At 42.7% G+C, this 25,226-nt stretch overlaps 1 protein-coding gene across 6 annotated transcripts in view; it reads right to left on the bottom strand.

The window, feature by feature from the left end:
• WDR33 (WD repeat domain 33) overlaps window positions 1-25,226 on the bottom strand; it is a 144,105-nt gene that overhangs the window by 96,876 nt on the left and 22,003 nt on the right. For all 6 annotated transcript variants that reach the window (XR_013221938.1, XR_013221937.1, XM_077290928.1 and 3 more), the window contains exons 2-6: window positions 14,233-14,462; window positions 13,753-13,821; window positions 13,500-13,604; window positions 13,305-13,400; window positions 4,356-4,507 (exon numbers count right to left, since the gene is read on the bottom strand). Coding sequence is in view for 4 of the 6 variants with exons in the window: in XM_077290928.1 (XP_077147043.1) it covers window positions 4,356-4,507; window positions 13,305-13,400; window positions 13,500-13,604; window positions 13,753-13,821; window positions 14,233-14,436 (626 nt within the window). In the remaining 2 variants the exon portion in view is untranslated. The remainder of the gene's footprint in view (window positions 1-4,355; window positions 4,508-13,304; window positions 13,401-13,499; window positions 13,605-13,752; window positions 13,822-14,232; window positions 14,463-25,226) is intronic.

Below are 25,226 nucleotides of genomic sequence, written 5' to 3'. Positions count from 1 at the left end.
CAAGCAAAGCTGAAACTGCTCCGTTTTTCCAGCAGCCCTATATAACTGTTGATTAGTGAAGGTTATCACAGATCAGCAAGTTTTCACTAGTCAGCCCCATTAAACATAAAAAGTAGCAGAGTATGGTCCTCAAGGATATTAAGTGGCAAACACCTCCTTATAATTTGACCACATCATTGTCTGTCCGTCTGCCACATAACCAAATTGAAATCTGTTAGGAGATACCAAAGATTTGTACCATATCTTACACCAACTTCTGGCCAAAGCGGTATTCTATATGTCGGCTAGTGAGAGCTTCTGTCTTCACCTGCTAAATTTTGCTCATTTCCTGTCACTTTTCAAAAGTGGTGAAGGAAATATAAATTCACAGTTGTAAATTTTTGAGTAAATATGATTAGCATCAAATTTTGCAACTTTTTAACCCAAGAAGGCTGCTGTACACCTAATACATTTCTGCCACTAATATACAACACCAGCTTTTGTTTTCTAAAATACAGTTGTATGAAAAAGTTTGGGCACCCCTATAAATCTTAAGCTTAATGCTTTATAAAAATTGTTTTTTTTGCAACAGATATTTCAGTTTCATATATCTAACAACTGTTGGACACAGTAATGTTTCTGCCTTGAAATGAGGTTTATTGTACTAACAGAAAATGTGCAATCTGCATTCAAACAAAATTTGACAGGTGCATAAGTAGGGGAACCTTATTTTCTTGTTTTAAATACTCCTACCTACTTTTTACTGACTTACTAAAGCACTTTTTTTGGTTTTGTAACCTCATTGAGCTTTGAACTTCATAGCCAGGTGTATGCAATCATGAGAAAAGCTACGGTGCCACACAAAAGGTTGTTACATAAAATGAGAGTAATGGGGATAGGGGAAAATATGTGTAAGTGGGTTGAGAGCTGGCTCAGGGATAGGAAACAAAGGGTGGTTATTAATGGAGCACACTCGGACTGGGTCGCGGTTAGCAGTGGGGTACCACAGGGGTCAGTATTGGGCCCTCTTCTTTTTAACATATTTATTAATAACCTTGTAGGGGGCATTCAGAGTAGAATTTCAATATTTGCAGATGACACTAAACTCTGCAGGGTAATCAATACAGGGGAGGACAATTTTATATTACAGGATGATTTATGTAAACTAGAAGCTTGGGCTGATAAATGGCAAATGAGCTTTAATGGGGATAACTGTAAGGTCATGCACTTGGGTAGAAGTAATAAGATGTATAACTATGTGCTTAATTCTAAAACTCTGGGCAAAACCGTCAATGAAAAAGACCTGGGTATATGGGTGGATGACAAACTCATATTCAGTGGCCAGTGTCAGGCAGCTGCTACAAAGACAAATAAAATAATGGGATGCATTAAAAGAGGCATAGATGCTCATGAGGAGAACATAATTTTACCTCTATACAAGTCACTAGTTCGACCACACTTAGAATACTGTGCACAGTTCTGGTCTCCGGTGTATAAGAAAGACATAGCTGAACTGGAGCGGGTGCAGAGAAGAGCGACCAAGGTTATTAGAGGACTGGGGGGTCTGCAATACCAAGATAGGTTATTACACTTGGGGCTATTTAGTTTGGAAAAACGAAGACTAAGGGGTGATCTTATTTTAATGTATAAATATATGAGGGGACAGTACAAAGACCTTTCTGATGATCTTTTTAATCATAGACCTGAGACAGGGACAAGGGGGCATCCTCTACGTCTGGAGGAAAGAAGGTTTAAGCATAATAACAGACGCGGATTCTTTACTGTAAGAGCAGTGAGACTATGGGACTCTCTGCCGTATGATGTTGTAATGAGTGATTCATTAATTAAATTTAAGAGGGGACTGGATACCTTTCTGGAAAAGTATAATGTTACAGGGTATATACACTAGATTCCTTGATAAGGCGTTGATCCAGGGAACTAGTCTGATTGCCGTATGTGGAGTCGGGAAGGAATTTTTTTCCCCATGGTGGAGTTACTCTTTGCCACATGTTTTTTTTTTGCCTTCCTCTGGATCAACATGTTAGAGCATGTTAGGTTAGGCTATGGGTTGAACTAGATGGACTTACAGTCTTCCTTCAACCTTAATAACTATGTAACTATGTACTTAAAGTGGCCACTTGCAAGTTGTTCTCCTGTTTTAATCTCCCCTGAAGAGTGGCATCATGGGCTCCTCAAAACAACTGTCAAATGATCTGAAAACAAAGATTATTCAACATAGTTGTTCAGGGGAAGGATACAAAAAGCTGTCTCAGAGATTTAACCTGTCAATTTCCACTGTGAGGAACATAGTAAGGAAATGGAAGAACACAGGTACAGTTCTTTTTAAGGCCAGAAGTGGCAGGCCAAGAAAAACATCAGAAAGGCAGAGAAGAAGAATGGTGAGATCAGTCAAGGACAATCCTCAGACCACCTACAGAGAGCTGCAGCATCAACTTGCTGCAGATGGTGTCACTGTGCATCGGTCAACTATACAACGCACTTTGCACAAGGAGAAGCTGTATGGGAGAGTGATGCGAAAGAAGCCATTTCTGCAAGCACGCCACATACAGAGTTGGCTGAGGTATGCAAAAGCACATTTGGAGAAGCCAATTTCTTTTTGGAAGAAGGTCCTGTGGACTGATGAAACCAAGATTGAGTTGTTTGGTCATACAAAAAGGCGTTATGCATGGCGGCAAAAAAACACAGCATTCCAAGAAAAACACTTGCTACCCACAGTAAAATTTGGTGGAGGTTCCATCATGCTTTGGGGCTGTGTGGCCAATGCCGGCACCTGGAGTCTTGTTAAAGTTGAGGGACGCATGGATTCCTCTCAGTATCAGCAGATTCTTGACAATAATGTTCATGAATCAGTGACAAAGTTGAAGTTACGCAGGGGATGGATCTTTCAGCAAGACAATGATCCAAAACACCACTCCAAATCTACTCAGGCATTCATGCAGAGGAACAATTACACTGTTCTGGAATGGCCATCCCAGTCCCCAGACCTGAATATCATTGAACATCTGTGGGATCATTTGAAGAGGGCTGTCCATGCTCGGCGACCATCAAACTTAACTGAACTGGAATTGTTTTGTAAAGAGGGATAGTCAAAAATACCTTCATCCAGGAACTCATTAAAAGCTACAGGAAGCGACTAGAGGTGCCCATACTTATGCACATGTCAAATTTTGTTTGAATGCAGATTGCACATTTTCTGTTAGTACAATAAACTTCATTTCAAGGCAGAAACATTACTGTGTCCAACAGTTATTAGATATATGAAACTGAAATAGCTGTTGCAAAAAAACCTATTTTTATAAAACATTAAGATTAATAGGGGTGCCCAAACTTTTTCATATAACTGTATCAGACTATTAGCTGCAGCAATGAAGCTCTCCCACTGCTGTACATGTACTTTAGAGAGCTCAATAATCATGAGTAGCAGGGTAACCCAGCAAACCTGCCACTGACTGACAGCAGTGTAGGAAGACAATCAGCAGCGGGTAGTCTGCCACTAATGAATATCGAGGACTGGGCAGCCATAGCATCACACAGAGGACTTGCGCACTTTCGTTAATAAAGCAGGATTTTTATGAGAACTACTGTAACAGGTCAAGTGATGCATCAAGTGAGAGTGCCCCTTTATGCCTTTGCAAAATATTAGCATGCTTGTGATAAATACTACACAAATCTGAACATATCTTGCATGTGGGCTCACTTTCTAAATACTGTGGTTACCATAAAGTCAAGGATAATTTAAGGATTTTGTATCATTAGAATATTGGCATGCTACTTTGGACTGTGCTGGAGATTTTGGTTTGTACAATATTCCAAGATTAAAAGTTAAAGAATTAAATTCATATAGAAGTACACAATTAGCTGGATAAAGTGGATTTTTAAACTAAAATTATTTATAAATGTGTGAATATTGCCAAATTGATACATGAAAAAGCAATAGTCAGCTTTAAGAGAAAATATCATAAAGGGAAAGAGTGCCAGCCCTTCCTAATAATGAAAGATGTTCCGGTAGGGTATTACCTGTAGGATTTAGCACTGTGGGAGTCGGGTGCTTTTTATTGTCATAGTATGTGTAGTTGTCAGTTTTATTGTATTGTGCTTTATTTTGCATCTGTGAACTATTACAGGCACAGAATTCTTTATTTATAAAGCAAACGTCTTGGCATACACAGTTTGTGCGAGAAACAGTACACAATGCTGTGATCGAACACAAAGAACAACAGGAATGGACGTGCATAAGATACTGCTTCAACCTGACTAAGCCTGCCCCCCGATGAAAGACCGAAGACTTCAGATAAGTACAACATTGATGGCAGAGATTAGCAATATCTATGGAAAAGGGTAGAGTGGTTATAAACCTGGCCTCTCTAATCGCCTCCTTATGCGCCTGGAACATCTTGACGTTATTCATGTTGGATTGCCAGTACTTCACATATCCGCCATGATCAGCAGTCAGCATCCACATGTCATTATGGGACCAGGTCATAGCTCGGACTGGGCTGTCATGAGCCTAAACAGAAGGTAAAAAAGTTTTTAAATTTGTGTCTACTCATATTATTAACAAGGAATAATGTTTATGCAACATTTAGAAGTTTTCTTTTAACAGCCCTTTCATCGTTATACCTTTAGATTGCTCTAAAAAAGGATTTGTCACCAGGCCAAAAGTGGCTATTTCAGGTTTGTTAGGCAATCCCCGGCATGTGTTGTGGCTGTTTAAGGCTAGTTTCACACTAGCGTTTACCTGATCTGCGGCGGGCTGCGGACTTCCTCCGTGAAGCCCCGCCCCCGCTACACCTCTGCCGCTAGCTCCGCCTACTTCTGCATGCGGCCTGTGTACCTATATTTAACATTAGGTACGCAGGTCGTGCCGCAGTATGTGGATGGTGCTGCATGCGTCGTTTTGACGATGCGGCGACCATCGTAGACGCAGCCGTGTAGCTTTTTTTTTTTTTTTTCCCCGCATCGTCAAAACGACGCATGCGGCACCATCCGCATACTGCGGCACGACCTGCGTACCTAATGTTAAATATAGGTACACAGGCCGCATGCAGAAGTAGGCGGAGCTAGTGGCGGGGGCAGGGATTCACGGAGGAAGTCCGCAGCCCGCCGCAGATCAGGTAAACGATAGTGTGAAACTAGCCTAACAGCTGAGAATCATGCAGATGCATGGAGTCTATTATTCGAGCACGCCGAAGGCACTTTGATAACACCAGAGCATGCTCGGATAATACAAAATCCGAGCACACTCGCTCGTCACTAAATGTAAAGTGCTGCGGAATATGTTAGCGATATAGAAATATTATTATTATCACTAAAAAAGGCCAATAGCTCTGTAACCGTATGGGAAATTTAAAAGGGGGAGGAAAAAAAAAAACACACAGGGGAATAAAATAAGGAGTAAAATCCATCCACTTTACACCAGGGAACAGGTCATTTTTTTTTTTTTTTTAAAGGGAACTCGTCAGGATCCCCATGCCCTGCAACCCAGCAGCACTCACATACGAGTATATATATATATATATATATATATATATATATATATATATATTTATATATATATATATATATATATATATATATATATATATATATATATAATTTATAAGCTCTGCCTTTCCTATGCCAATTAGAGCTCTGAATAGTAAATGGGGCGTTAGTTTCTCCAGACTAGTCGGCCCTGTAGGCGTGATAACGATCGTCATCAATGCTCATTTCAGTAGCGTCACTGTGCCTCTGTACGCTGCTCATGACTGAAAAGTCAAAATATGGCTCCTCTGAACCACTGGTCATGAGCAGTGCGCACCTCTGAAGCCGGGAAGCGTACACCTGGCTACAGAGGCGCAGTGACGCTGCAGAAAATGAGCAGCACGAAGCCAGCTCATAGAAATTATTCTGTCATGCCGACAGGGGTGTAATAACATGGGGAAAAAAAAAAAAGTTGACTAGTCTGGAGAAACCAACGCCCCTTTGACTAATCAAAGCCTTAATTAGCATAGGAAAATCGGAGGTAATTTAAAAAAAACATTAAGCTGAACAACATTATACAGGGCTGGTTAGACAGGGAATTTAGTTATACATATGTGAATGCAGCTGGGTTGGAGAGCATGGGGGGACCTGACAGGCTCCCTTTAAATGTTATGGACATTTGACATAGAAAGAAAAATATTTTCATAGTGAGGGGAGTCATTAAAAAGAACCTGTCACTTGAAAAAAAAATGCTATTAACTTGCAGATATGGGGTTAATCTGCCAGTTGATAGCGTTAACCTGCCCAGCATCAGCAATTAGACCCCACTGCCGGGAAGAAATTAACTATAACCCCCCCACTAGACAGCCTGAATACATGTGGGGATTCCCTAACAAACAAGCAATCCCTGCATGTGTTCAGGTTGTCTAAGGCCTCTTTCACACTTCCTTCTTTTCAGATCCGTTGCAATGCGTCGTTTTGGGAAAAAAACGGATCCTGCAAATGTGCCCACAGGATCCGTTTTTTTCCCATAACTTGTATTAGCGACGGATCGCGACAGATGGCCACACGTCGTGTTTTGGCAGACCGTCGTCTGGAAAAAACGTTTAATGCAACGTTTTTTGTCTGCGTCGAAAAAATGTACAGCGACAGATCCTGCGGCGTCCGTCGTTGGCTAGAATGGAAGCCTATGGGCGCAGGATCCCATTTTTCCTGCAGCTGCTGCATCGACGGATCCATCAAAAAAACAGCATCCAGTGCATCCGTCTTTTACTATCTGCACAGGATCCGTCTTTTCAACACTTTGACGGATTGTGACTGATTCTAAAAGACGGAAGTGTTCAGGTTGCCTAACAGCCGCAAATCATGCAGCTGCGGGGACACAAACAATATATGAGCACACCCAAAATACTCTGAGAACACCCGAGCATGCTCGGAAAACTCAAGTAACGAGCACACTCGCTCATCACTAGTAATTACATAATAAACGGATTTTGTAGTCAAGCCAGTGAGCTGTCAAACAGAAGTAGGATGCACTAGGCAGGGAATAAAGACCGGGAGGAAGAGGCTTGGCAAGTGCTCAGATCACGTCTAGAACCTCATTTACATATGCATTAAAAAAAGTCGATTTTTTTCAGTTATCAAAAGGCAATTTTTATTTTTTTTAAATACTAAAGAGGCCACCTTTCAAGGCGCTACATGACACGTGTGTGTGGTATGGGGCGTATGTGGTGTGTTCCTGAGCCTGCAATAGGTGTCTGTAAGGGTTAATAAATATTCCTAAAGTATTATAACTTTGCATTTAGAAAGCGATTAATAAGTTGTAGAAAGTGTTTTATAGAGGATCCGTCTCAATTTTTTGACCTTTTGAACTGAAAGTGAAATTACTGGTGCCCAATGTTAAAATTTTTAGCATTCAACTTTGCATTTCATTGCTTTCAGCTCTGTGGACATGCGCTGTCATCCCACTATGATGTCCACAGAGCTGGAAAATACAATGCCCTTTGAATCATGAAAAATATGACCCAGAAGGAACCAGTAATTTCGGTGTTCTGTATCTCCACAACAAAGTAGCACTTATAAAACATGGGGATGGTTTATCTACATTTCAGCCATGTGCAGGAAAGTACAGTTTTCTTAACCCCTTCATGACCCAGCCTATTTTGGCCTTAAAGGGAACCTGTCACCCCGTTTTTTCGGTATGAGATAAAAATACTGTTAAATAGGGCCTGAGCTGTACATTACAATAGTGTAGTTTGTGTACCCCGATTCCCCCACCTATGCTGCCGAAATACGTTACCAAAGTAGTCGTTTTCGCCTGTCAATCAGGCTGGTCTGGTCAAAAGGGCGTGTTGTCTTCCCCCAGATTTTGCGTAGTTTTCCGTTGGTGGCGTAGTGGTGTGCGCATGCCCAAGGTCCCGAATCCTCTGCCAGGGGATTTAAAAGAGCGCGCTGTTCGTTATTTCATTGGTGATCGGTGGGCGCGGCCATCTTCCTTTGGCCGCGCGTGCGCAGAAGCGGCGCTCTGCTGGCCGCGGCTTCAGGAAAATGGCCGCGGGATGCCGCGCGTGCGCAGATGGATATCGCGGCGGCCATTTTCCTGAAGCCGCGGCCAGCAGAGCGCCGCTTCTGCGCACGCGCGGCCAAAGGAAGATGGCCGCGCCCACCGATCACCAATGAAATAACGAACAGCGCGCTCTTTTAAATCCCCTGGCAGAGGATTCGTGACCTTGGGCATGCGCACACCACTACGCCACCAACGGAAAACTACGCAAAATCTGGGGGAAGACAACACGCCCTTTTGACCAGACCAGCCTGATTGACAGGCGAAAACGACTTCTTTGGTAACGTATTTCGGCAGCATAGGTGGGTAATAAACGCATAACAAACACACTAATGTAACGCCCACCTCTGCCCCTATTTAACGCTATTTTTATCCCATCTTCCAAAAACGTGGTGACAGGTTCCCTTTAATGACCTTGCTGTTTTTTGCAATTCTGACCAGTGTCCCTTTATGAGGTAATAACTCAGGAACGCTTCAACGGATCCTAGCGATTCTGAGATTGTTTTTTCGTGACATATTGGGCTTCATGTTAGTGGTAAATTTAGGTCAATAATTTCTGAGTTTATTTGTGAAAAAAACGGAAATTTGGCAAAAATTTTGAAAATTTCGCAATTTTCACATTTTGAATTTTTATTCTGTTAAACCAGAGAGATATGTGACACAAAATAGTTAATAAATAACATTTCCCACATGTCTACTTTACATCAGCACAATTTTGGAAACAAATTTTTTTTTTGCTAGGAAGTTATAAGGGTTAAAATTTGACCAGTGATTTCTCATTTTTACAACAAAATTTACAAAACCATTTTTTTAGGGACCACCTCACATTTGAAGTCATTTTGAGGGTTCTATATGGCTGAAAATACCCAAAAGTGACACCATTCTAAAAACTGCACCCCTCAAGGTGCTCAAAACCACATTCAAGAAGTTTATTAACCCTTCAGGTGTTTCACAGCAGCAGAAGCAACATGGAAGTAAAAAATGAACATTTAACTTTTTAGTCACAAAAATGATCTTTTAGCGAAAAATTTTTTATTTTCCCAAGGGTAAAAGGAGAAACTGGATCACGAACGTTGTTGTCCAATTTGTCTTGAGTACGCTGATACCTCATATGTGGGGGTAAACCACTGTTTGAGCGCACGGCAGGGCTCGGAAGGGAAGGAGCGCCATTTGACTTTTTCAATGAAAAATTGGCTCCAATCTTTAGTGGACACCATGTCGCGTTTGGAGAGCCCCCGTGTGCCTAAACATTGGAGCTCCCCCACAAGTGACCCCATTTTGGAAACTAGACCCCCCAAGGAACTTATCTAGAAGCATAGTGAGCACTTTAAACTCTCAGGTGCTTCACAAATTGATCCGTAAAAATGAAACAGTACTTTTTTTTCACACAATTTCTTTTAGCCTCAATTTTTTCATTTTCACATGGGCAACAGGATAAAATGGATCCTAAAATTTGTTGTGCAATTTCTCCTGAGTACGCCGCTACCTCATATGTGGGGGTAAACCACTGTTTGGGTGCACGGCAAGGCTCGGAAGGGGAGGCGTGCCATTTGACTTTTTGAATGGAAAATTAGCTCCAATCGTTAGCGGACACCATGTCGCGTTTGGAGAGCCCCTGTGTGCCTAAACATTGGAGCTCCCCTACAAGTGACCCCATTTTGGAAACTAGACCCCCCAAGGAACTTATCTAGATGCATAGTGAGCACTTATAACCCCCAGGTGCTTCACAGAAGTTTATAACGCAGAGCCATGAAAATAAAAAATAATTTTTCTTTTCTCAAAAATGATTTTTTAGCCCACAATTTTTTATTTTCCCAAGGGTAACAGGAGAAATTGGACCCCAAAAGTTGTTGTCCAGTTTCTCCTGAGTACGCTGATACCCCATATGTGGGGGTAAACCACTGTTTGGGCACATGCCGGGGCTCGGAAGGGAAGTAGTGACGTTTTGGAATGCAGACTTTGATGGAATGGTCTGCGGGCATCATGTTACGTTTGCAGAGCCCCTGATATGCCTAAACAGTAGAAACCCCCCACAAGTGACCCCATTTTGGAAACTAGACCCCCCAAGGAACTTATCTAGATGTGTGGTGAGCACGTTCAACCCCCAAGAGCTTCACAGAAGTTTACAACGCAGAGGCGTGAAAATAAAAAATCATTTTTCTTTCCTCAAAAAAGATGTTTTAGCAAGCAATTTTTTATTTTCACAAGGGTAACAGGAGAAATTGGACCCCAATATTTGTTGCCCAGTTTGTTGTGAGTACACTGATACCCCATATGTGGGGGTAAACCACTGTTTGGGCACACGTCAGGGCTCGGAAGGGAAGTAGTGACATTTGAAATGCAGACTTTGATGGAATGGTCTGCGGGCATCACGTTGCATTTGCAGAGCCCCTGATGTGCCTAAATAGTAGAAACACCCCACAAGTGACCCCATTTTGGAAACTAGACCCCCGAAGGAACTTATCTAGATGTGTGGTGAGCACTTTCAACCCCCAAGTGCTTCACAGAAGTTAATAACGCAGAGCCGTGAAAATAAAAAATAATTGTTCTTTCCTCAAAAATTATGTTTTAGCAAGTAATTTTTTATTTTTGCAAGGGTAACAGGAGAAATTGGACCCCAACAATTGTTGCCCAGTTTGTCCTGAGTACGCTGGTACCCCAAATGTGGGGGTACACCACTGTTTGGGCGCACGTCGGGGCTTGGAAAGGAGGGAGCACCATTTGACTTTTTGAACGCAAGATTGGCTGGAATCAATGGTGGCGCCATGTTGCGTTTGGAGACCCCTGATGTGCCTAAACAGTGGAAACCCCTCAATTCTAACTTCAACACTAACCCCAACACACCCCTAATCCTAATCCCAACTGTAGCCATAACCCTAATCACAACCCTAACCCCAACACACCCCTAACCACAACCCTAACCCCAACACACCCGTAACCCTAATTTCAAACCTAACCCTAATCCTAACCCTAATCCCAACCCTAACCCTATCCGTAACCCTAACCACAAGCCTAATCTTAACAATATTTCCAACCCTAGCCCTAATTCCAACCCTAACTCTTATTCCAACCCTAACCCTAAGGCTATGTGCCCACGTTGCGGATTCGTGTGAGATTTTTCCGCACGATTTTTGAAAAATTTGCAGGTAAAAGGCATTGCGTTTTACCTGCGGGTTTACAGCAGATTTCCAGTGTTTTTTTGTGCGGATTTCACCTGCGGATTCCTATTGAGGAACAGGTGTAAAACGCTGCGGAATCCGCACAAAGAATTGACATGCTGCGGAAAATACAACACAGCGTTTCTGCACAGAATTTTCCGCACCATGGGCACAGCGGATTTGGTTTTCCATAGGTGTACATGGTACTGTAAACCTGATGGAAAACTGCTACGAATACGGATCCGCGGCCAAATCCGCACTGTGTGCACATGCCATAACCCTAACCCTACCCCTAACCCTACCCCTAACCCTAACCCTAGTTCTAACCCTAGTTCTAACCCTAGTTCTAACCCTAACCCTAGTGGAAAAAGAAAAAAAAATATTTTCTTTATTTTATTATTGTCCCTACCTATGGGGGTGATAAAGGGGGGGGTTTATTTATTATTTTTTTATTTTGATCGCTGTGATAGAACCTACCACAGCGATCAAAATGTACTTTGTAATGAATCTGCCGGCCGGCAGATTCGGCGGGCGCACTGCGCATGCGCCCGCCATTTTGGAAGATGGCGGCGCCCAGGGAGAAGACGGACCGACTTCGGGAGGCTCGGTAAGTATGAGGGGGTGGTGGGGGGGTGGATCGGAGCACAGGGGGGGGGGGGGATCGGAGGACGGGGGGAGCGGACAGGAGCACGGGGGAGCGGACAGGGGGACGGAGGGGGGTACCGGACAGAACGGAGGACTGGGGAGGAGATCGGGGGGCGGTGGGGGGGCAGAACATGATTTCCAGCCATGGCAGATGCTATTGCAGCATCGGCCATGGCTGGATTGCAATATTTCACCATTTTCATAGGTGCAAATTGCTCTGATTGGCTGTTGCACTTTCAACAGCCAATCAGAGCGATCGTAGCCACGTGGGGGCAAAGCCACCCCCCCTGGGCTGAAGTACAACTCCCCCTCTCCCTGCAGATCGGGTGAAATAGGAGTTAACCCTTTCACCCGATCTGCAGGGACGCGATCATTCCATGACACCACATAGGCCTACGTGGCGTCAAAGGTCGGGAAGGGGTTAAGGGAAGTATCTTAAAGCCTTTGTTCTGAAACTGTTTAATTTCTCAAAATATTTCCTAAATAAATGCAAATTTAAGCAAGTTTGCAAATAGTCTTTATGAAAGACAATGTAGCAAAAGCAGATGCTACTTTTCACTTGAGTTCTACTGAAGCATTAAAAAAAAGTAGAAGGTAAAATAGCAGCTTATTTTCAAAATCTTGGACATGCAGATAAACAGCTTCCAGTTTAGCCCACTATGAATTAAATCTTCAATTATTAAACGACTAAAGAATATCTACATTATTAATAGCTTGGGTTTCTGGTTTTTTTCATGTTCCTTGGAAATCCTACGTGTTGGACACTCAACAATTTCATAACGTATACCACTAGGATAAGTCATCAATGTTTAAGGGCGATTAATCTCTTTAAAGGAAGCCTACTATGCCTAAATACATTTGGCTACAAGGTGACTGCAGACTTGTGAATCCCAGCGCACACTGAGCGCAGTGAGGATTCTCAGCACCAGGAACACGAGATGCATACTGCCGGACAGAATCAGACTAGACTGTTTCTGGGCTTGTGCAACACACTTGCATTGAGCGAACCTGAAACAGTCTAGTCTGATTCTGGCTGGGATGATGCATATAGCATAATTGTAGTCACATGCCCGCAGTTCCTGGCGCTGACAGCGAAGAATCCTTACAGCCCTCGTATGGGTGCAACCCCTTTAACGATCCCTTCATGAGTGGAATAAAGTGCAGTGACAAATATACAAGGATATTCCATATATGCAGGACCACAGGCCCAACAAAAGGTGAACTACACATTACAAGTTACACTTTACCACATCACATAAATGTTGACGGATAATTGTATAGTATATAATATATAATTATTAAGATATATTAATTATAATATATAATAATAATACAGTATAGTATATTATAATTGTAAAGCGCTGCGGAATATGTTGGTGCTATATAAATAATTATTATTATCAAAACACTGCTTTTACAAAACAATACAGCAATGCCAATAATATTCAACTTTACATTTAATTAGAAAAACTAACCTGTAAAATGGTCTCAAAATTAAACGTTAGCCCATTCCATAAAGTGAATTCCCCACTTGATGCTCCAGTTACTAAACGGCGACCTTCAGGAGTCCACTAAAGAAAAAAAAATTGTTAGTTTTAATAATCTGTACAGAAGCTTAAGAGAAGATCAAACATTTTAAATAAGTCAAATATATAAAGCTAAATACATACCCGTACAACAAACACTGGGCACTTCACTTTATTAGTAGATGTACGCACAAACTTCGTAGTCACAGCATTGAGGGGATTGTTCATCATCCCAATGGGAGGCACTAACTGTAAAATTAAACATGGAAATTAATTCTGACAACTCAAATGACATACATTTTACACAAATGTAATGGCTAAAATGATCAAAAGTGTTCCACATTGCAGCTCAAAAGTTAGACTACACAGTGTATGGTTGGCAGCAAGGTGAGCTTACGTCATTGTAGTATCCGGCATCTGGCTGGATGGCTCTCATGTCTCGTTGATCTCTCTGCCACACTCGGTTCTGACAAGATATGAAGCAAACACACTGTCAAGCAGCAGCTCTAGAAAAAGCAACCAAATGCAGAAGGTATGCAAAAACAGATCAGGCAACTGACTATATCTATAGGCTGTAAAGTAACAGACTGCAGCAGGGTCCTTCCTCTGGGCAGCTCCCGTTTATGGCACCCATCTGGCTAAGTTTGATTGACACTCTTCTGTCTATATGAATGCAGTGTAAGACCTGACAATCCAGCAATGTTTGGCAGCCACATTTCTCCCCAGGCCCAGCTATTTTAAAACCATGTTGTCTCAAACTCTCAAACAATTATATACAAGAAATGAACTTTATACAAGTCATAAAACATTTTTATCAATTTTGGTTCTGACATTGGGATAACCACCTCAAAACCATCTAGCCCTATGCAATGCTCACCTCCAGATACTTTATGACGGAAGGATTGTAATCTATAGTCTTGCGGTTCACAGCCTTCCTCATGCGCTTGCCATCAAAGGTGAGCTGTTGCATGGCCTGTTGCTGAGCATAATCTGGCCGTTTATAGAAGAGCTGGCGGGGAGCCTGGTGCTGGAAACGCGGCATGTGGAAGAAGCGAGGTGGGGAACCAATTTCTGTAGCCATTGTGACGTCAACAGCGGACTGGGATACTTCAATATAAAATGAAGGAGACCGACATTAGAAAAAAATCTATCAGTATACCTGAACAATAATCATAATTAAACATTGACCATTGAGAAGTTTGATCTTAAAGGGAATGTGTCACCAGCTTCACACAGATTTCAGCAATGTTATTTACTGGGCTGCTTTCTGTAGTAATGATAAAATCACAGCATTATTAGTAGGAATTCACTAGTAAACCTGCTGCCATGTAGTCTTCCATATTCCTAAGCTCTGTATAACCCCGCCCCCAGCACTGATTGGCAGCTTTGTGCCTATGCACAGTGTACACAAAGCTGCCAATCAGTGGTGTGGGCGGGGTTATACAGAGCTCAGCATTCAGAGAACTGGGGGGATCTGCAGCAGAGAAAAAAAAGCAATTTTATAAAAAATAAAGCACACAACACAGTATGTGTTCTATTGCTGGAATAGAATGCTAAGAGTGTGCAAAGCAGTCATCAAAGCAAAAGGTGGCTACTTTAAAGAACCTAGAATATAAGACATAACAAAAAAGTGTGAAACAACTGAAATTAAGTATATAATTCCACATGTGTTAATTCATAGTTTTGATGTCTTCAGTGTGAATGTACAATTTTCATAGTCATGAAAATGCAGAAAAATCTTTAAATGAGAAAGTGTGTCCAAACTTTTGGTCTGTACTGCATATGAATGCACTGTGGCAAATTTTTATTTTTAGTCTTCAGAATCAGAGGCTTTCAAAACATTACCTCCTGCTTCCAGAGCGTGGGAGTTACTGTATACAGGGACGCAATGAGCGAGTAGGTGGCCAGAATAAGGACTGGCATATTAGAGATTAGTCTTATACCACATAGTATGTATGGTATGTAGAAAGAAACTGGCGTTTTATTTTGCTTTTTTAAAAGGTTCACATCTAGCACATCTTTTGCCATCCTAAAAACAACAAAAATAAATCTATGACTACTACAAGCATGGTGTAGATTTGAACACATTGTCATTTTTGTCTTTAGAAATGAAAAAGGCTCAATTTTTTCTGACAAACCCCGGTCACATATTAATGAATATTCAAAAGTTTCGAGAGGAGAAAAGTTGAAAATTTATAGTGCAAATATGGTGTGCACCATAATTATTATACATTTTTATAGCGCCATTTATTCAATTTTCAAACTTCTCTACACCAAAATATTGGCAGAAGTCAATAATTAAAAAAGGTGAACTTATCTGTTCAGCCACACCAAAGTGCACCAAGCACCTGTGCTTGGTTTGAACAGTCGTTTGTAGTCACACAGTCATTTTAACCCTTCCATTAGCAGAAAATCATTTGTTTGCCCATGATGTTTATTGAGAAACTCATAAGGGGTTCAAAACCTATTCATTTGCCGCCGTACTGTTAATAAAAACTAAATGTTCAATAGGACTGAGCTCCTTTGAGAAAACCTGTTACTTCAGCTCTGGTAAAAGTTAATTCCAAGGCCGAAATTTGGTGTGTTTATTATGGTCTGAGCATGAACTGCGATGCAAGAATCGGCCGAGAGTCTCCCGACCAGAACTCGACAGCTTCATATAAGCTCATGATACGGTCAACCTCTGGCCAGAAGAAACGAGTACAGTCCATGCTCAGCCCGCGATATAAGTGCATCTGAATTTATCCTCAAGAATAGAGTATAAAGGGCAAATCCGTCATCAGCATTTACCCATCACGTCCTTCCTTTACCACTGTAACTTTTCAGTCCCACAAGCTCTCTGCCTCGGGGTAATCCTTGATACTCCTCTCTTGTTCAAACCACATATCCGAGCCCTTTCCACTTCCTGCAGGTCTACTTCAACCAAAAAATATTTCCCAGATCTGTACATTCCTAAACCAAAAATCTGCAAAAATTCTAGTCCATGCCCTCATCATCTCCTGCCTTGACTCCTGCAACCTCCTGCTCTGTGGCCGCCCCTCTAACACCCCTCCAATCTATTCTAAACTCTGCTGTCCGACTAATCCACCTGTCTCCCCGCTATTCCCCGGCCTCTCCCCTCTATCAATCTCTGCACTGGCTTCCTATTACCCAGAGACTCCAGTACAAAAGCTTAACCACGGCATACAAAGCCATCCACAAACTGTCTCCTCCATGCATCTGTGACCTCGTCTCCTGGTACTTACCTGCACGCAACCTCCGATCCTCACAAGATCTCCTTCTCTACTCCCCTCTTATCTCCTCTTCCCACAATCGCATGCAAGAATTCACCCGCGCATCCCCCTACTCTGGAACTCTCTATCCCACCATATCAGACTCTCGCCTACCATCGAAACCTTCAAAAAGAACCTGAAGACCTACCTCTTCTGACAAGCCTACAACCTGCAGTAACCACCGATCCACCAAACTACTGTATGGCTATGTCTCCACGTTCAGGATGGCCGGCGGGATCGCCGCAGCGGCGAAGTCGCTCAGCGCTAAGCCCCGCCCCCTTTCTGGGACGCGATCATGCCGGATATGTTAACTCTTCACATCCGGGATGATCGCTCGCTCCCATAGGGCCCTGTGATATGCCTTGCGGGGACGCTGCGTCCCCGCAAGGTGTACGGACATGCTGCGATCTGAAAAGACGCGCAGCATGTCCGGAGTCGCAGGGCCGCCGCGTGCGGGTTTCCACGCATAGTGGAGACGGTATTTCATAAAATCCCCTCCACTATGCTGGAACATCTGGACGCTGCTTGTTTGACGCTGCAGCTCTGCGCAGCGTCAAACAAGCAGCGTTTCCTGACCGTGGAAACATACACTATGACCAGCTCTACCCTCACCCATCCCTTGTAGATTGTGAGCCTTCGCGGGCAGGGTCCTCTCTCCTCCTGTACCAGTCGTGACTTGTATGGATTAAGATTATTGTACTTGTTTTTTATTATGCATACCCCTCCTCACATGTAATGCGCCATGGAATAAATGGCGCTATAATAAATAATAATTAACAATAGCTTGTGGAATCATTATAAATTACGTGTCAGTAAGCACAGGACATGTTCACACCAATTTTGTGCCTCGCAATTGTAGAATTCAATGTTTAGAGCCTAGAATTGGCCTGAGCGATATAAAAAAAAATGACATTCATTGAAAAGATATGGATAGATTTTTTTTCCCGATCATGCATCCACACAGCCTATGCACTGTGTGCATTGAGCTTCATACTAACTGAAAGATTAGGCTGCGTCCATAGCCCTCATCATGCACTCAGGCTTCTCTTCTAGCATGCACGTTTTGGAGTCATACACGTCTAAGTTTTGACACAAAAAAAACTGTCCGTGAAAAAAAAAACCACGGATATGTGAACTGCCCCACAGACTAGAATGAGTATGTGTTTTATAAGTGAAAAGCCATGGACAGAACATGTACATGCTATATGGACATCTGAATGAGGCCTTATCAATATGTACAAACTTTCTCCGCCTTCAATAAACCAAACAAGAATTTATATAGCAGAGTGCAAAAACCATAAGTGGTTTCTCCAAACTCAATACAAAATGACACTTACTGACTACTGCAGGTTCAGAAGGATAGAGATAAAGCGACCACAATGGAAAACGCGAAAAAAAATTGGAGCACGCTCGGTTTCAAAAAAATGGAATCCGTCGCCGGATTCCGTCAGTTGACGAATCCGGCGCCAAAGGCTTCCATTTTAGCAAAGGCCATCGCTGTCCGTTTTTTCGACGGACACAAAAGCGTTCCTCTGCGCGTTTTCTCCAGCCGCCGGACCAACAATTTTCGACTGACATAACGTGAGGCCATTCATCGCAAATACAATTCTATGAGAAAAAAAAACTGATCAGGCGGCAACTTTTGCCGGATCAGTTTTTTTTCAAAATTTGCCAGATTGTGCCTTACGGCAAAAAACTGATGTGTGAAAGGGGCCTTAGTCATGTGGGGTCCATTGGACCTTAAGTGAGATTGTTTTCATCATGTTTCCACAAGGTGGGAAGCAGGGGCCGACAATCCATTTTATCAGAACGCCCAGCCCCTCCACTATGTAGTTTCTTAATCCGTACAGCAGGCGAGGTTGGGCAATACATCCCAACCTGACAGCAGATACATGACACCCGATCCACGAGCAGCATGTGTCAGACACTGACTGTATGATCTCATTGAAGTATGCTTGACTCAAGTGCTGCCGCGTTTCAGGTAAACTATAAAAGTCGCCAGGGACAAAGTTGTGCTGGAGACTACACAGTCGGGTCCCCAGTGGCTTCTCCCCACCTGCTGCCCTGGAGTGACAGGTCTCTTCCCATACGAGCGCTTATTGTCTGCATATAAGGGGGTTGTGCATTATATGGAGATTAGCTTGAATGTGATCGGAGAAGCACTGTAGTGACTCCCAAAGACAACACCATATTATGGGAAGTGTTGGAAAGGAAGTTCTGCCGGTTAAGTATTGGAATCGCAGTTACTACTCTTTAGGATAAGTTTACACTAGGCGTTTTTGATGCATTTTTTTCTGCAGCAAAACCTGATTGCTTGGCACTTTTGGTGCTAACTTGTGTCTCTTTGTGCATGCTAATAAAGATGAGCGCCCCCAGAGGGAAAAAAAAAATGCTTCCTGTAGAACTGTACCTCTATATCCTGAAAAGCCGGTAATTTATATGCCGCTACAGTAAAATAACAGACAGAATATAAAAGATAGAAAACAGATATATAGATGCCAGTGACACACACACACATATATATATGTATTTATATTACATAGACAGATCGAAGAAATGCCGGCAATTCAGCAGCCGCGTAGTGTAAAATCACAGCAGGAGCCGACAGGATAGAAGAGATGGATTACACATAGTAAACACATATACACGGTGTTCCAAGTTATTATGCAAATTGGATTTAAGTGTCAAAACGATTTAATCGTTTTGTTTTTCAAATAAACTCATGGATGGTATTGTGTCTCAGGGCTCAATGGATCACTGAAATCAATCTTAAACACATGTGATAATTAGTTTTCCAGGTGATTCTGATTAAAGGAAAACTACTTAAAAATGATGCTCCACATTATTAAGCAGGCCACAGTTTTCAAGTAACATGGGAAAGAAAAAGAATCTCTCTGCTGCCGAAAGGCATCAAACAGTGCAATGCCTTGTTCAAGGGATGAAAACATTAGATATTTCTTGAAGATTTAAGCGTGATCATCTTACTGTTAACAGATTTGCGGCTGAATCTGAGCACAGTTGTGTTCATGCAGATAAAGGCATAATGAGGAAGATTTCTGCAAGGCAAGTTCATCGGATAGAGAGCAGCTGCTAAAAAGCCATTACAATCCAGCAAACAGATATTTGAAGCCGCTGATGCCTCTGGAGTCCCTCGATCCTCAAGGTGTAGGATCCTTCAAAGGCTTGCTTTGGTTCATAAACCTACTATTCGGCCACCCCTAAATAGTGTTCACAAGCAGAAACTGTTGTAGTGGGCCCAGACATAAATGAAGACTAATTTTCAAACAGTCTTGTTTACTGATAAGTGTTGAGCAACCCTGGATGGTCCAGATGGATGGAGTAGTGGATGATTGGTGGATGGCCACCATGTCCCAACAAGGCTGCGACATCAGCAAGGAGGTGGAGGAGTCATGTTTTGGGACAGAATCATGGGGAAACAGCTGGTAGGGCCCTTTAAGGTTCCTGAAGGTGTGAAAATGATCTCTGCAAAGTATAGAGAGTTTCTGACTAACAACTTTCTTCCATGGTATAAATAGCAGAAATGTGCCATGAGGGGCAAAATCATCTTCATGCATGACAATGCACCATCTCATGCTGCAAAGAATAGCTCTGATTCATTGGCTGCTATGGGCATAAAAGGAGATAAACTCATGGTGTGGCCACCATCTTTCCCTGACCTCAACCCTATAGAGAACCTTTGGAGTATCATGAAGCAAAAGATCTATGAGGGTGGGAGGCTGTTCACATCAAAACAGAAGCTCTGGGAGGCTATTCTGACTTATGCAAAGAAATACAAGCAGAAACTCTCCAAAAACTCACAAGTTCAATGGATGCAAGAATTGTGAAGGTGATATCAAAGAAAGGCTCCTATGTTAACATGTAACTTGGCCTGTTAGGATGTTTTGGAGTTAAATAGCTTTTTTGTTCAGTTAATGTGACCTCCTAATGCTGCAAATTTCACAAATGAGCATTTTCAGTTCTTTAAAACATATCAAATGTCTAGAAATTCTACTGTGCCTAATAATTTGGAACAGTGCATTTTGAGGATTATACTGTTATCATTGGGAGGTTTCTTCAATAACATTCGATGTATACTCTAAAGGGTGATGACTTTTATTAGACTGACTGTCATTTGGACCGACCATTTAGGAAAATCCGAGAAAAATATAATTTGCATAATAATTTGGAACATAGTGTAGAATAGATAGATATCTAGAGGTCACTGACAAATACAATTAGTACAGTGTGAGTGCAAATTACTGTTCATGTAATTAATAACAGATTTTTCTGAAAAAAATGGCGTGGGTTCATATGTAATTTTTGTAACCAGCAGAGAGAAAGCCGACGGCTGGGGGCAGATATTTATAGCCTGGGAAGGGGGCAATACCCATGGAGCTTCCCAGGCTATTAAATATCAGCTCACAACTGCATACTTAGCCTTTACTATTAAAATGGGGGACCCTAAAAAAAAACGACGTATGGTATAACTGGATGGTCGCATCTTAGCACCGTCCAGGTTGAAAAGTAGTTATCCCCCAGACATGGATTACGGCGTGGGACAGAACGACGGACAGGTATGGTATTTTGTGGTTTTATTATTTTTGGCTTATTACAGGAGATCGAGGGTTTCGTTGGAATTAGGTGAGGTCGTAAGTATGGTTTAATTGAGATTACTACACGAGTCTGTGCCATTTTTTCAATTAAAGGACTTTATTCTGGCTGTGTCTTTATTTACCATATCACTATAGGTTTAGTAATGTCTTATAGACACCTCTCCATTACCAAGCCGTGGGCTTGATGTCACACCTGACAATAGAAAGGTGACATAAAACCCACAAGTAAGAACCCCATTTGCTACCGCTACAGGGCAAGTGGGAAGAGCAGGGCAAAGCTCCAGAATTGGCATGTCTAATAGATGTGCCTTTTCTAGGAGGCTGCGAGCTGCGAATTTTAGGCTGGGGGGGTCCAAAAGCCATGTCCCATTACCATCCTGAGAATACCAGCCTTCAGCTGTCTGATTTAGCAAGGATGGTAGTAAAAAATAAGGGGGACCAACTTTTTTTCAATTATTTAAATAAATAAAAAAAAAAAAACAAAAAAAACAGCGTGGACCCCTTTATTCTTAATAACCAGCCTTGCTGAAGCTGACAGCTGAGGGTTGCAGCCCCCATCTGAGTTTTGCCTGGTTGGTTATTATCAAAACTAGGGGGGAACCCACGCAGGTTTCTTTTAATATTTATTTACCGCACAGGAGCAGCTGATGAATACTCCCATCATCCACTCCTGCTCTCGCTGTTATTAGCGGCAGCAGGTGTCGGATAATGGGAGCAGTTGTCCCATCAGCTGACACCAGTGACCTGAGGTAAACTGTATACCTCCGATCAGAGCTGAGCGCTCCCCGCTGTCTTTTGACAGCGTGGGAACCGCGGCTCTCTGACCGACGGGGATGGTTTCACAGCCGATCAGAAGTAGCGTTTGCTGCGTTGTCATGCATATGACAGCACGTCAGACACTGTATCGTCGGGTCCCCCATTCAAGTGAATGGGGTTTGGGTCCGCTCTGCTGGATGACAGGCTTTATGGATGCATCATGAAGCCTGCCATCTAGAGGTAGCAGAGCCGAGTGTGATGTCACATCTTGCAGACCTTGACTTTTCTGCAGCACATACGCTGCAAGAAAAGTCAATCTACGCATTTGCAGCGTTTTTTCACCATCCATTCAAATCAATGGGTGAAAAACGCTGCAAAAACGCTGAAAGTACTGACATGCTGTCAAAAAAAACTATTGAAGCATGCCAAAAAAAAAAAAAAGTGGTTAAAAATATAAAAAAATAAAATATATAAAAGTTCAAATCACCCCCCTTTCGCCCCAATCAAAATAAAACTATTAAAAAAAAAATCAAACCTACACATATTTGGCATCGCCGCGTTCAGAATCGCTTGATCTATCAATAAAAACAAAGGATTAAGGCTACGTTCACATTTGCGTTGTGCGCCGCAGCGTCGGCGCCGCAGCGCACAACGCAAACAAAAACGCAGCAAAACGCATGCACAACGCTGCGTTTTGCGCCGCATGCGTCCTTTTTTTAATTGATTTTGGACGCAGCAAAAATGCAACTTGCTGCGTCCTCTGCGCCCGGACGCGGGCGCCGCAGCGACGCATGCGGCGCAAAACGCAAGTGCGACGCATGTCCATGCGCCCCCATGTTAAATATAGGGGCGCATGACGCATGCGGCGCCGCTGCGGCGCCCGCCGCTAATGTGAACGTAGCCTAACCTGACCGCTAAATGGCGTAGCGAGAAAAAAAATCAAAACGCCAAAATTACGTTTTTTTGGTCGCCGCGACATTGCATTAAAATGCAATAACGGGCGATCAAAAGAACGTATCTACACCAAAATGGTATTATTAAAAACGCCAGCTTGGTACGCAAAAAATAAGCCCTCACCCGACCCCAGATCATGAAAATTGGAGACGCTACGGGTATCGGAAAATCACGCAATTTTTTTTTTTAGCAAACTTTGGAATTTTTTTTCACCACTTAGATAAAAAATAACCTAGACATGTTAGGTGTCTAAGAACTCGTAATGACCTGGAGAATCATAATGTCAGGTCAGTTTTAGCATTTGGTGAACCTAGCAAAAAAGCCAAACAAAAAACAAGTGTGAGATTGCACTTTTTTTGCAATTTCATCACACTTGGAATTTTTTTCCCGTTTTCTGTTACACGACATGGAAAAACCAATGGTATCGTTCAAAAGTACATCTCGTCCCGCAAAAAATAAGCCCTCACATGGCCATATGGATGGAAAAATAAAGTTATGGCTCTGGGAAGGAGGGGAGCGAAAAACGAAAACAGCTCCGGGGGTGAAGGGGTTAAAGAAATGTATGTTCATAAATGCTATTTACCCGCAGATCCAGAGTTAATCTATAGGAAACTATGGTTAAAAATCATGCCTGCATGTAGCAGTAACTACAGAGAGAAAATTAACTTAGCCACTCACTTCCAAGTCATTGGGGAGGTTCTAGTCACCGCTCACTATACTGTGAGTGCGGCTGTAATCACTCCTGAGCAGTTTGATTAACAGCCTGATCTGCAGCGTGAGTGCACGAAATGTATGAGCACAACAAGCTGTCACAAGTGCTGGGGAGTGATTACAGACCGTGCCTACTTTAGCCGTTCTTTGTACTCACCCGATGACAGGAAGAGAGCAGCTCCAGGGAGGATAGAAGTTCATTTTCTCCCTGTAGCCACTACCCCAAATAAGGTAGGTAGCTGATGAAATGGGCATCTTAGGAGAGGTTTCATTCTACCCTATCCTACACAAACGCTGGGGCATTACTGAAAGTCCTACAAACTGACTAAAGGTACCTTCACACGAAGCGACGCTGCAGCGATAGCGACAACGATGCCGATCGCTGCAGCGTCGCTGTTTGATCGCTGGAGAGCTGTCACACAGACCGCTCTCCAGCGACCAACGATGCCGAGGTCCCCGGGTAACCAGGGTAAACATCGGGTTGCTAAGCGCAGGGCCGCGCTTAGTAACCCGATGTTTACCCTGGTTACCAGCGTAAAAGTAAAAAAAACAAACAGTACATACTCACCTGCGCGTCCCGCAGCGTCTGCTTCCTGACACTGACTGAGCTCCGGCCCTAACAGCAGAGCGGTGACGTCACCGCTGTGCTTTCACTTTCACTTTAGGGCCGGCGCTCAGTAAGTGTCAGGAAGCAGACGCTGGGGGACGAGCAGGTGAGCATGTACTGTTTGTTTTTTTTACTTTTACGCTGGTAACCAGGGTAAACATCGGGTTACTAAGCGCGGCCCTGCGCTTGGTAACCCGATGTTTACCCTGGTTACCAGTGTAAAACATCGCTGGGTATCGTTGCTTTTGCTTTCAAACACAACGATACACAGCGATCGGACGACCAAATAAAGTTCTGGACTTTATTCAGCGACCAGCGACATCACAGCATGATCCTGATCGCTGCTGCGTGTCAAACGAAACGATATCGCTAGCGAGGACGCTGCAACGTCACGGATCGCTAGCGATGTCGTTTCGTGTGAAGGTACCTTAAGTATTAAAGAAAAAAATGCCTCAAAGGTGTCCGTATACTTTAAAGCAGACTTTACCCTACATTTAGCATAAGCACAGTTATAACATTTGACAAATATGAAAGACAGCGAGTCACAAATACTAGAATGTAATAAGCAACTTTAAAAACTAGTCTGTGCATGGTGAACAATGGACGCAAACAACTGACCATTCACACTGGGGTTTGTTTGTTTTTTAAACTGAATGCAACTCACACGATAAGCAGAAAATAAACACAAAGAAAAGCCAACATATCACAGGCTTAATTCATTCTAGGAGAATAGACATGCCCGCTACAATAAATGTATGCGGAGAATCCCAGCAAAACCCATTAAACATAACAATTGGGGTTTTGGAAAGTTTAACAGTAAAAAAAAAAAAAAAAAAAAAAAAAAAACGCTGCATGATATTAAAATATCAAGTTTAGCCTATCAGGAAGAAATCCATACACAATCTCAACATAAATGAACAAAGCTTATATAAAATATTACCATATGAAACTGCAACTG

Source organism: Ranitomeya variabilis, chromosome 2 (assembly GCF_051348905.1).
Source record: "Ranitomeya variabilis isolate aRanVar5 chromosome 2, aRanVar5.hap1, whole genome shotgun sequence".
In the NCBI taxonomy this organism is placed as follows: Eukaryota; Metazoa; Chordata; class Amphibia; order Anura; family Dendrobatidae; genus Ranitomeya; species Ranitomeya variabilis.
This window is presented reverse-complemented; position numbering and strand designations above follow the sequence as displayed.